Below are 11207 nucleotides of genomic sequence, written 5' to 3'. Positions count from 1 at the left end.
GTAATGGTTACTGTGGTTTTTAGGAATTTCAGAAAGGTCTAATTTTGTGTGATCTGCTGCTGAACTAATTGGAAATAAAGAACTTGTTAGTGTTCTGTAGGTCAGTGAGGTGAAGTAAAAAATGCTCTTGATAACACTCCTCTACTTACAGAGAATCAAGAGTGTCCTGAAACAGAGTTAAATGGAAAGGGAACTGTTAAGGTTCCCATTTTGGACTTATATCATGTTCTTTCTTATGACATCAACAATTTATAAATGATATTATCAGGCCCAGCAAGGGAGCACTACACTAAAAGATGCATTGTCCTATTGACGTGGGTTTACTGCAGTCTGAAATGATGCCTGACTGGAGGAGGCTCTGTTTCCCCTGAAGGCAACAAACCACACACTCCTTAAAGGTGTCATTTCATAGCTTATTGACTTCTTAAGATTTGCTGCACCTTTGCCTTCGGATCGAATTGGCTGCATCTACTGAAGATGAGCAGCAGTAGTGAGTGATTCAAAACTGTTTCATTTTGCATGGTTCATTCTCCACTGAACACTTGCGTTTGTATTTTGAAGATCAATCCCACCAGCTGTTACTCTACAGTTCATTATCAGAGTAAACAAACCCATTTAAAATCTCAGCAGTTCACTCCCCTTACATTTCAGCTTCCACTTCTAATATGACCCACAAGCAGAGTGCGTGCATTTTGCAATGTATTGCCCATTTTATAAAAAATTAGAACTGTCTGTTAGGATGCTCTTAAAAACATATTGGTGCTAGAAAATAAACACTGTTACGATTCAATAATAAGTATACTACAGATACAAATGACAAAAATGACAGATTTTTAGTGACCCACATGAAATAAACAATTGCAGCCCCATTAAAGATCCAACCATGAGCATGAAATATCTTTTTACAATGTAAAGTAATATTCAATGATTCAGTTTAAAAGAGAATTTCACTGATTTTTCAGCGTGAGACGACAGGAACCAGGTCTGAAATATTTAAAGCAATTTGTTACTTGATGAATAAGACGTTGTTTACTAGTAATATTTAATATTTGAGAGAAAATATTCACTGAGACATTTTAATATAATACAGTAAAAGGGTGCATTAAATAGCCTATTTTTTCAGATTTACATTTACAGCTGACTTTGAAAAATACAGTTTTCCACTGTAAATATCAGATGTAAAAATTTTCAGTAGCAGTTAAATAAATAATCTTTTGTACTGCAGTGTTTAAGAGGATTTTGCATGTGAAGATATATGCTTAAATATTTAAAAACAATCCTTCTATACCACAGTAACAGTCCTTCCTTTGTATTTTGTATTGAATTCATATTCACCTCATTTACCAAATGGTTCGATAGATTCCATTGAAATTGGTTTCACAAAGGAGCCTTTATTTTGAAAGTGTCCAGACGAGATACACCATCAGAGTGCATTTGTCATCATGTCTTGTTTTAATGCCTGCAGTGCTGTTCTTGGTTCTGTTTGTGATGTTAAGGGAGTAAAAGCATGAATTAGTAATTATGCAGACTGGCGGTAAGAATAGAGCACCTCTGTGGACAACAGGACCATTAACACTGGACCAAAAAGAATAAGTCAATCGACAACAAGGAAAACAACGTAATTGTCATTAAATAATAATAAGAACAGTTCAAAGACAGAGTGAATGAGAGAAGGTGTTTATTGTGGGAAATTTTTATAATTACATAATAACATATCAGTACTTTTGCTCATTGTTGCATGCCATAGAGTACATTTGTAAATCACTCACTTAAGTATCTCTAAACAGAACCAATAAAAGCTGCTGCTGTCTGAACATTTCACAAACTGTTAGTTGAAGCAGTGTAGATTGAAAACAATATGAAGTTTGAGTTTAACAGACTTTCCTCACATAATCACTTCCGTATTTATTTTTGATTTTTGTCTCTTTGGTAGTCCATAAGCATCATTATTACATTTTAGTTTTTGGCTGAGGATAGAAGCATCATTAACTACATAAATAAGGTTTCCTTTGAACAAATATAAGTTAATAATTGAATGATAACATGTAACCAACACAAAATTCGACAAATTACACATACTTTACACAAACACATGCACACATGCCAAACAAAACTAATTTCTTTCTTATGGAAGATGAACAAATGCTTTATAACAGGAAACCTGCATTCGGTGTGATGTGATGTGTTGGGTGATGAAGCGAGCAGAAGTGAAGTCCTTGTTCTGATGGAGCTCTGAGTTTTGTTCGGAGCTCTGTAGCTTGGATGTTCAGATGCACTTGAGCATGAGGTAGTTACAGTAGGTTCCTTTTCTGCACTCACACAGCGGACCAAAGCGCGGACCCACCCTCATCGCACAGCGAGAACCCACCAGACACTGGGTACAAAGCACATCACAGCAGCCCATAAACATGTGTGTTCATAATAATATAAATAAACAGAATATAAAAGACATTAGAAAAGAAGTAAATGGAGACAGAAAAAGGAGAAAATGATGTGGTGGAGGACGGAGAAGGGGAAACAAACAAAGAGGAATATGGAGAAATGAAGGAAAATGAAGGAGAAAATAAAGAGGACATGTACTTGCCCTGGGAAGAGATCGTTTCTCCGTTGATGGCTGATTTTCCTGAAATCTTCCTAGAAGTTCCTCCATTGCTTCAATCTGGAGAAATAAAAAACAAATCTCAGAAATCTAAAACTAATTTATCTATCTTTCGAATTCCACTGTACGTAAGGAGAAAGGCTATTTGTATATTTTGATGTTAAAAAACGAATATTAAAACATTTATAAATATAGTGTGTTGTATGTTGTCTGTTTAGATTCTAAATACTTGACTCACCAGCTCTTGTTCAGTGGCCGGGTCAGAGCTCCTCTCCTCTGTAGAAATATCAGGTGAAAGCTGACCACTGCAGATGAAGGTGAAGAAAGTGATGAAGAGGAGTACAGAGAGAAGTCCTGAGCTCTCCATGGTCCTGAGACAATGTTCTCTCTCACTTAAACACACACACACACTCAGTCTGAGGGGTGGGAGGTCAATGAGCCAACTCACACAGTCTCACACCGGCCCAAGGCTCTCTTTATAAAGTGAGGAGCCCCCACCCTCCAGCTGGGCTTTATGAGTCGTAATAGGCTCAGGCTTTTCTCTGCAGAGTTATCCACTTTATACCTAAACAGGAAACATCCTCTGAGCTCTGCAGATATTTCCAGGAGTAATCAAGTTTATATCAGTCTGTTTTAACCAGTAACATGCCACGCTGTGGACCTTCTTTCTCATTACTACGGAACCAAAAACACGAGAACAAGGTTTTAAGAAAGAACATGCTTAAATATTAGTATAATTTCATTTTAATTTCATGTAAAAATGCTGTTTCCTTTGTAAAATATGGAAGAGAAAAGTGATAAAACCTACTAAAGTTCAAAATTTGATCCAAGTGAACTTCATAGGCAATGGTCAGCGAACATTTGCATTTTTATTCCTATTTGTTTTTTCTCAAACTCAAGCTTATTTAAAGGTGATATATCTGACATTTTAAACTTCAATAGAAGAGCAAACAAATTTTATATAAAGGATATAAACTCCCTACTTCATTTATATAAAGGATATTGTGGAGTAGGGGCGGCACGGTGGCGCAGCAGGTAGTATCGCAGTCACACAGCTCCAGGGGCCTGGAGGTTGTGGGTTCAATTCCCTCGCCAGGTGACTGTCTGTGAGGAGTGTGGTGTGTTCTCCCTGTGTCTGTGTGGGTTTCCTCCGGGTTACTGTCTGTGAGGAGTGTGGTGTGATCTCCCTGTGTCCGCATGGGTTTCCTCCGGGTGACTGTCTGTGACGAGTGTGGTGTGTTCTCCCTGTGTCTGCGTGGGTTTCCTCCGGGTGACTGTCTGTGACGAGTGTGGTGTGCTCTCCCTGTGTCTGCGTGGGTTTCCTCCGGGTGACTGTCTGTGAGGAGTGTGGTGTGTTCTCCCTGTGTCTGCGTGGGTTTCCTCCGGGTGACTGTCTGTGAGGAGTGTGGTGTGTTCTCCCTGTGTCCGCATGGGTTTCCTCCGGGTGACTGTCTGTGACGAGTGTGGTGTGTTCTCCCTGTGTCTGCGTGGGTTTCCTCCGGGTGACTGTCTGTGACGAGTGTGGTGTGCTCTCCCTGTGTCTGCGTGGGTTTCCTCCGGGTGACTGTCTGTGAGGAGTGTGGTGTGTTCTCCCTGTGTCTGCGTGGGTTTCCTCCGGGTGCTCCAGTTTCCTCCCACAGTCCAAAAACACACGTTGGTAGGTGGATTGGTGACTTAAAAGTGTCCGTAGGTGTGAGTGTGTGTGTTGCCCTGTGAAGGACTGGCATCCCCTCCAGGGTGTGTTCCCGCCTTGCGCCCAATGATTCCAGGTAGGCCCTGGACCCACCGCGAGCCTGAACTGGATAAGGGTTACAGATAATGAATGAATGAATGGATATTGTGGAGTAAATGCATCCTGAGCATATAAACAAATCTGCGTGTGTTGTTTTCTGCTCTGTATTTTCATATCCAGGCCGGCCTTTTGTCCATGTTAGTCCCTCCCTGTAGAAATTCTGGTCTTCTCCACATTTTATTTTGCCCTCCCCAGGAGACAAGAAAGTGATAGTCCCAATATTCCTCCACTGAGAAAACACTTTCTTCAGCTAAAAAACCCACTGACAAAGAAATATAACAGCTCCATGATACAGATCTGTGTTTAACAGCAGCTTTCTGTGGGGACCATGCTCCAGTTTGTTCCCACGATCCAAAAACTCATGCCAGTGGATTTGGCTACTAAAACAGGTCCACAGGTGTAAGTGTGTGATGCCCTGAAATGGCCTGGCACACCATCCAGGGTTTGGGTCTGCCATGTGCCCAGTGATTGTGGGTAGGCTCCAGACCCACCATAACCCCAAACAGAATGCAGCAGGTTTATGAATCATAACCCAACATGCCTTCCACATGTTGATCGATTAACTGTCTGACTGCTGTCGTTTCACTTTTCAAGAGCTCTACATTTAAGTTTAGCACATTACTACTTTCCCTTACTACTGTTCAGCAGGAACACGATGTGAAATGTGTTGTTTTTGTAACGATGTATTTTTTATAAAAGGTGGCACCATGGCTCCAAAAAGTAAAAAAGTCAAAAGTGTCTTTAGGTGCGAGTGAATGTGTGTGTCTGTGGTGCCCTGAAATGCCCTGCCAACCCTTCAAGGGTGTGCTCCCACCTTGCGCACAGTGATTCTGGGTAGTCTTCAGACCCAATGGGACGCTGAACTGAATAAATGGTTAAAGACAATGAATTAATCAATGTTTTTGTAAAAGGAGCCCTGCTTGTGCTTCATCAGCAGGACTCCCATCACACGGGTGATGCTAGGATAAGGGTCAGATTAGAGTTTAAATCTCCATACTGTCTTATGCAAAAGTTTTGGCACCCCCGGTCATATGACATTTACTAATTTATTCATTTTCTGTAAAAACGTTACTCTTCTCACTGCTGTGGTGGGTTCAGAACGTACCCAGAATCTCTGCGCTCAAGGCAGGAACATACCTTGGACAGGGGGCCAGTCCATCACAGAAGTCAAATGACATTTTACAAAAAAACACATCCCTTACTGAGAAAACACTTTTGCCCATTTACATACATTCATTCATTCATTCATTATCTGTGACCCTTATCCAGTTCAGGGTCGCGGTGGGTCCAGAGCCTACCTGGAATCATTGGGCGCAAGGCAGGAATACAACCTGGAGGGGGCGCCAGTCCTTCACAGGGCAACACACACACACACACCTACGGACACTTTGGAGTCGCCAATCCACCAACCAACGTGTGTTTTTGAACTGCGGGAGGACCCACACAGACACAGAGAGAACACACCAACTCCTCACAGACAGTCACCCGGAGGAAACCCACACAGACACAGAGAGAACACACCACACTCCTCACAGACAGTCACCCGGAGGAAACCCACACAGACACAGAGAGAACACACCAACTCCTCACAGACAGTCACCCAGAGGGAACCCACGCAGACACAGGGAGAAAACACCACACTCCTCACAGACAGTCACCCGGAGCGGGAATCGAACCCACAACCTCCAAGTTCCTGGAGCTGTGTGACTGCGACACTACCTGCTGCGCCACCGTGCCGCCCCAATACAATATGGCATATGTAATAACCTCTTTCCCTAAGAAACAAACAACAAAATATGTGATTTGATCAGAGGTGTTCAAAGTCCTACACAGGGCTGTTGGTGGTAAGTATCCAAAAGAGATGTGGAACCCAAGGGAGACCTCAAGCTCTGTTCCCAATAACAGACTGAGCTGAGCTGCTGAATTGGACCGTGATCGATGCTAGTGGTCTTTGTTAATGTGCCTCCAAAGGACTGACCTGGAAATCTCCATAGAAACTACATAGAAACAACTGCCCACTGGCTTTTATTGTAAACATGCTTTGAGTCCATGGCTTTCAGCAGCTAAAGCAAACACAAAATGGCTTTAGTAACTGACCACACAATACAGATGCTTTAGATAGAGATGAGATTAAACGTCACTGAAGTATAACTGAAAGGTGGTGTTCTCTCAAAGCCTGTGGACACAATAATAATAATTCAGTGTGCAGCATCACTGAACACTGGGATAACTATGTATCGAGATATTAAAGCACACTGTATCAGGTCTGAGAGAAGAGAACAGAGAAACAAGGCCTTATATGGATCTGTCACCATTAAGGAAATGAGCTGTGTGTGTTTTCTGAACTGGTGTGTTGCTTTTTGTTTTGCTATTAGATGGAACCTAATACTTCTTTAAAAGCAAATGATATTTCTACACTTCCAATTTCTTTTGGTGGTGGAATGGTATAAAATGAACATTCAGAAAAAAATTATATAATATTATTGTTTTCTTTGTCTGTAACTGTTTATCCAGTTTAGGGTCACAGTGGGTGCCCCGAGTGCCAGCCCATCACAGGGAAACACACACTCACGCATTCACTCACACAGATGGACACTTTTGAGTCGCCAATCCATCTACCAACGTTAGTTTTTGGATTTTAAGAGGAGACTGCAGCACCCAGAGGAAAACCTGCTTAGAAACAGGAAGAACACATCAAACTCCTCACAGACAGAACCTACACTGGGGCACGAATCCACAACCCCAGGACTCTGGAGCTGTGTGACAGCAACACTACCCATTGTGCCATGATACAATATCTGTATGTTATTCATTCATTCATTCATTCATCCATTATCTGTAAGCGCTTATCCAGTTCAGGGTCGCGGTGGGTCCAGAGCCTACCTGGAATCATTGGGTGCAAGGCGGGAATACACCCTGGAGGGGGCGCCAGTCCTTCACAGGGCAACACAGACACACACACACACACATTCACACCTACAGACACTTTTGAGTCACCAATCCACCTACCAACGTGTGTTTTTGGACTGTGGGAGGAAACTGGAGCACCCGGAGGAAACCCACGCAGACACAGGGAGAACACACCACGCTCCTCACAGACTGTCACCCGGAGCGGGACTCGAACCGACAACCTCCAGGCCCCTGGAGCTGTGTGACTGCGACACCTACCTGCTGCGCCACCGTGCCGCCATCTGTATGTTATTTACCATTTAAATATTTTTGACAGATGAAATTAATAAAATCTTATTAGAAATGACACAAGGGTGGGGCGTATATAGAAGCAAGTCAACAGTGAGTCCTTGAAGTTGAAAAAAGAAGGATAAACTGCAAGGATTTGAGTGACAAACGCCAAACTGTGACAGATAGAAGACTTGCTCAGAGCATCTTCAAAACTGCAGGTCTTGTGAGGTGTCCCTGCTGTGCAGTGGTTGGTACCTATCAAAAATGGTCCAAAAAAGGAAAACTGGTGGACCATAAGTGCCCATGGATGCACACGTGGAGCCACAGAGAAGCTACTGTAGCACAAACTGTTTTAAAATTAATTCTGCTGTCAAAGCACAGTGTGAAACTGGTCAAACTTGTCAAAGTGCCCATGCTGTCCCCTTTCCACCTCTAAAAGTACATGCATTTAAGCAATGAGCATCTGCAGTGGATCATGGAGCTAAGAGAGAAGCTGGTCGGCTCTGTATTGCTTCCTAATACATCTGCACATTGCCACACTTTTCAGGAATTGTTTGATGAATGTGACAGAGTTCCAGGTGTTGACATGGCCTACAAATCCCCCAGATCTCAGGCTGTTTGAGCAGTAGTGGATATAGATCATTCTGATCCATGGATACTACACCTCATCAATTACAAGACATTACAGGCATGCCTTTACAGGTCAGAGCTGTTTCGTCTGCAAGTGGGGAGCTGCATAATATAAACAGGGCAGCTGTGGCCTAAAGGTCATGGGCTTGATCCCCTGGACCTTCAGTAAACATTACGATGGAATTACAGCGAAGGATGGAACAGTGCTTTCTCCTCCCTCAACACTGATGTCTGATGTGCCCTTCAGCGAGGCACTTAACACCCAAAACTAGTTCCTTGCCATGCATGACTTAAATGAACACTAGGTAGTATTCTTAGCTCAAAATGACATCTTTAATATCGTTGTGATGGTTCACTGACCTCTAATAGAGAGAACAGGGCCTCCAATGTTAGTACCCCAGGCTCAGTGCTGCAGTAACTTCACGATACTAACTTCCCTTGATTTCAGAGCAGTACTGTAATTACACTCTGAAACAGTAGGAAGAGCCAATGAGGAAATATACCAAACCTGACCAGTGTTCCTTTAAACGCAGAACCCACATTCCCTTAATTCAGCGCAATAGCAATAAAAGTGCTTCATTACTCAGGTGATTTTAATGTTATGGGAGTGTTGCCGTATGTGTCCAGCAGGTGTCGCAAAACCCTCTCTCTCTCTCTCTCTACACCCCCCCCCCTCTCTCTCTCTTTCCTGAAGCGCATAGTTTAGGATTGAGGAGGAACACACCCTGAGCTCAGCTTTGAAGAAAAAAAAAGAGAGAAAAAGAGCAGAAAGTTTCAGAGAGAGAGAGAGAAGCCGTGCAGAGGAGGGAGGACCTGAGGCCAGAGAGGCGCCCAAACACGGCCAGGGAGCTGAAACTATCTGGACACCTCATTCAGCCACACGGAGATAGAGGCAAGAGAGGAGAAAAGAAGAGAGTGGATTTAACTTTAGAGAAACATGTCAACCTCGGATGAAAATGACGCTCTGCGTCCACGATACGGCTGTGAGTATTTACCACTGTCTCCTCACGACACTTTTACTGAGCTCCCTAACCTCCTCAAGGCTCCAGGACCCGGGGAATGTAGCGCTACGCCTTTAGTTTCTCTCAGCTGTTTAGTCGCTGAATGTAGCTATTTCTTCAAGTTACACCTTGTGCTGCTGCTACTTTTTAACCAACGTGTTGGAGGACTTCCGCGTTTCAAGAGCCTGTCTCTGTATTTGAAAGTCCTCAGTGTGCTCCTTGAGGACAGAAAAACTCACCTCCATCATTTCACATCATTTCGTTTTGCAGAAGTTCTTTAAAAACAGACTTGAGGAAGATAAACCCTTATCTTTACTACATTTTGGTGAAATTTAATGGTAGTTAACCCTTTACACGCAGCAGCCTCTTAAAGCAAGTAGCTGTACAAACGTTTGGTGTGAACCGAAAGGCACATTTACCTCAGAACACTTTAAAAAACCTTCAGAAAAGTCTATCCAAAGGCTTGTGAAATTGTGAAATACATACCTATCCTATCTGTCCACATCACTACAAACAAGGCCTTGAAGGAGTGGTTCAGTAACAAAATACAATTCAAAATTTCACAATTTCAGAATTGCATTTTGTCTTTCCTCATCTGGAGCTAGGCCTAAAAAAATAGTAAAACAGAAGTGTGTTTGTGTCTACCTGTCTTTTAAAATATACCACACTAAGTAATTTATCATATAAGACAATCTCCAGTGGTGCCATGTCCAATTTTAAAGCATAGGCCTACTATTTAGAACAGGAGTGTGTGAGCTGCAACACAGCCATTGTCTTTGTAGGGGGACATACAATTACTGTCCTTACTGTGGAGACACGTGTGTGTATTATAGTAGTCTCCCAGCTCTATACAAAAAAAATAATAATGAAGCAAACCTCACACACCTTACACTCCTCTGTGATATTAACCTTGTGAACACCTGTAAAGCCACTCTGTGTATGGTCAGTCAGGCCGTGCCCTGTTTCTTTAACAGAGTAAGAGAGAAATCTTGGACAGACTGAGTGTTTACTTTCCTCTGCTGAGGTTTCTTTTTGTTTTTTGGTGAGTTGTAGAGCTGGCGGGAAGAGTTTGCACAGTTTCCTGCCTTTACTGATCTAAAGTGAAGTGGATGGCTGCAACGACACACCTCTCTCTATTTCTCTATATTATTCTCTCTCTCTCTCTCTGTCTCTCTCTCTCTCTCTCTCTCTCTCTCTCTCCTTTCCTTATTAAAATCCAAGACCATATAAAGCACAATCAACACTAAAATTCTTTAACTGCTTCTTTTCTATTATTAAAAAATCTGGAAAAAGGGCCCTCGAAGGGTTCCACTACAAACCACAACCTGTTTTTAGGTACATTTTAAGGAACCCTTGAGAGTCACACACTTGTTTATCAAGAAAGGCGATGGGTGATGGACTATTTCTGTTTAATCCTCTGTATCAGAATTTCCATCTATGACAGCGTTTTATTTATTTATTTAATTTATAAGTAAAGACCCACGTCATTTCGGATATTTGGATGAAACATATCTTTTATCTCTAGTCTGGAATAAGAGGAGCATGGCAATGAATAGATTTCTGTTGGCTTTCCACAAGACTTTAGGCCCCTTAAATCATTTCAGCATGTGGAACTGTGGAGTCTGAGAAAGCAAAAACCAGACCCTGCAGCCAAGTTACATAATATACGTAATGCATCAACTGCTGAATCTTCCTGGTTTAACACAGCAGTAAATAAAATAGTTTATTGCACAGTTGTATAGGGAATGAAGCGTTTGACATTTCATTGAAGGGGGGAGATGTAACTAGGAAGATGAGTTGTATTGTGCTCTCCTTTTCATTTAATATTGCAAGCTGTAAAGGTGATATATCAGCATTGATGCTATTGGAGCCCTAGTAATTTGTTTCAGATGGTTTCATTTGGAAAATGTCAATGTTAGTTTATTCCTGTGTGAACGTGTGATATTTTTGAATTCATTTATTTATTTTATTGCATCACGATCAAGAATATTTGGCTAACAAAAAT

The 11207-nt window shown here is 42.1% G+C and overlaps 2 protein-coding genes across 6 annotated transcripts in view; one reads left to right on the top strand and one right to left on the bottom strand.

Annotated features, from left to right (window-relative positions):
* Positions 1-1695: 1695 nt before the first annotated feature.
* LOC136677765 (cocaine- and amphetamine-regulated transcript protein-like) lies at positions 1696-9787 on the bottom strand. Of its 5 annotated transcripts, none has more exons than XR_010796426.1 (4): positions 8562-8696; positions 2838-2904; positions 2585-2659; positions 1696-2374 (listed from the first exon to the last, which is right to left on the bottom strand). XR_010796426.1 is itself a non-coding variant. In XM_066655382.1 (4 exons), exons 2-4 carry the CDS (start codon positions 2964-2966, stop codon positions 2267-2269), a joined length of 312 nt encoding a protein of 103 aa, XP_066511479.1. In that variant the 5' UTR covers positions 2967-2991; positions 9689-9787; the 3' UTR covers positions 1696-2266. The 5 variants fall into 5 exon arrangements, 4 of the variants coding, with proteins under 4 accessions (XP_066511479.1, XP_066511480.1, XP_066511478.1 ...); XM_066655382.1 differs by lacking the exon at positions 8562-8696 and adding an exon at positions 9689-9787 and having other exon boundaries at positions 2838-2991; XM_066655383.1 differs by having other exon boundaries at positions 2581-2659; positions 2838-2991; positions 8562-8700.
* The window catches only part of LOC136677764 (ras GTPase-activating-like protein IQGAP1), a 38185-nt gene continuing 35881 nt past the window's right edge, over positions 8904-11207 (top strand). The window contains exon 1 of the mRNA XM_066655379.1: positions 8904-9184. Within this exon, the coding sequence (XP_066511476.1) occupies positions 9139-9184 (46 nt within the window). The 5' untranslated portion in view covers positions 8904-9138. The remainder of the gene's footprint in view (positions 9185-11207) is intronic.

The sequence above is a fragment of the Hoplias malabaricus genome, chromosome Y (assembly GCF_029633855.1).
Source record: "Hoplias malabaricus isolate fHopMal1 chromosome Y, fHopMal1.hap1, whole genome shotgun sequence".
Taxonomy (NCBI): domain Eukaryota; kingdom Metazoa; phylum Chordata; class Actinopteri; order Characiformes; family Erythrinidae; genus Hoplias; species Hoplias malabaricus.
Note: the sequence above shows the minus strand (reverse complement) of the source record. Positions and strands in the feature narration are given on the sequence as shown.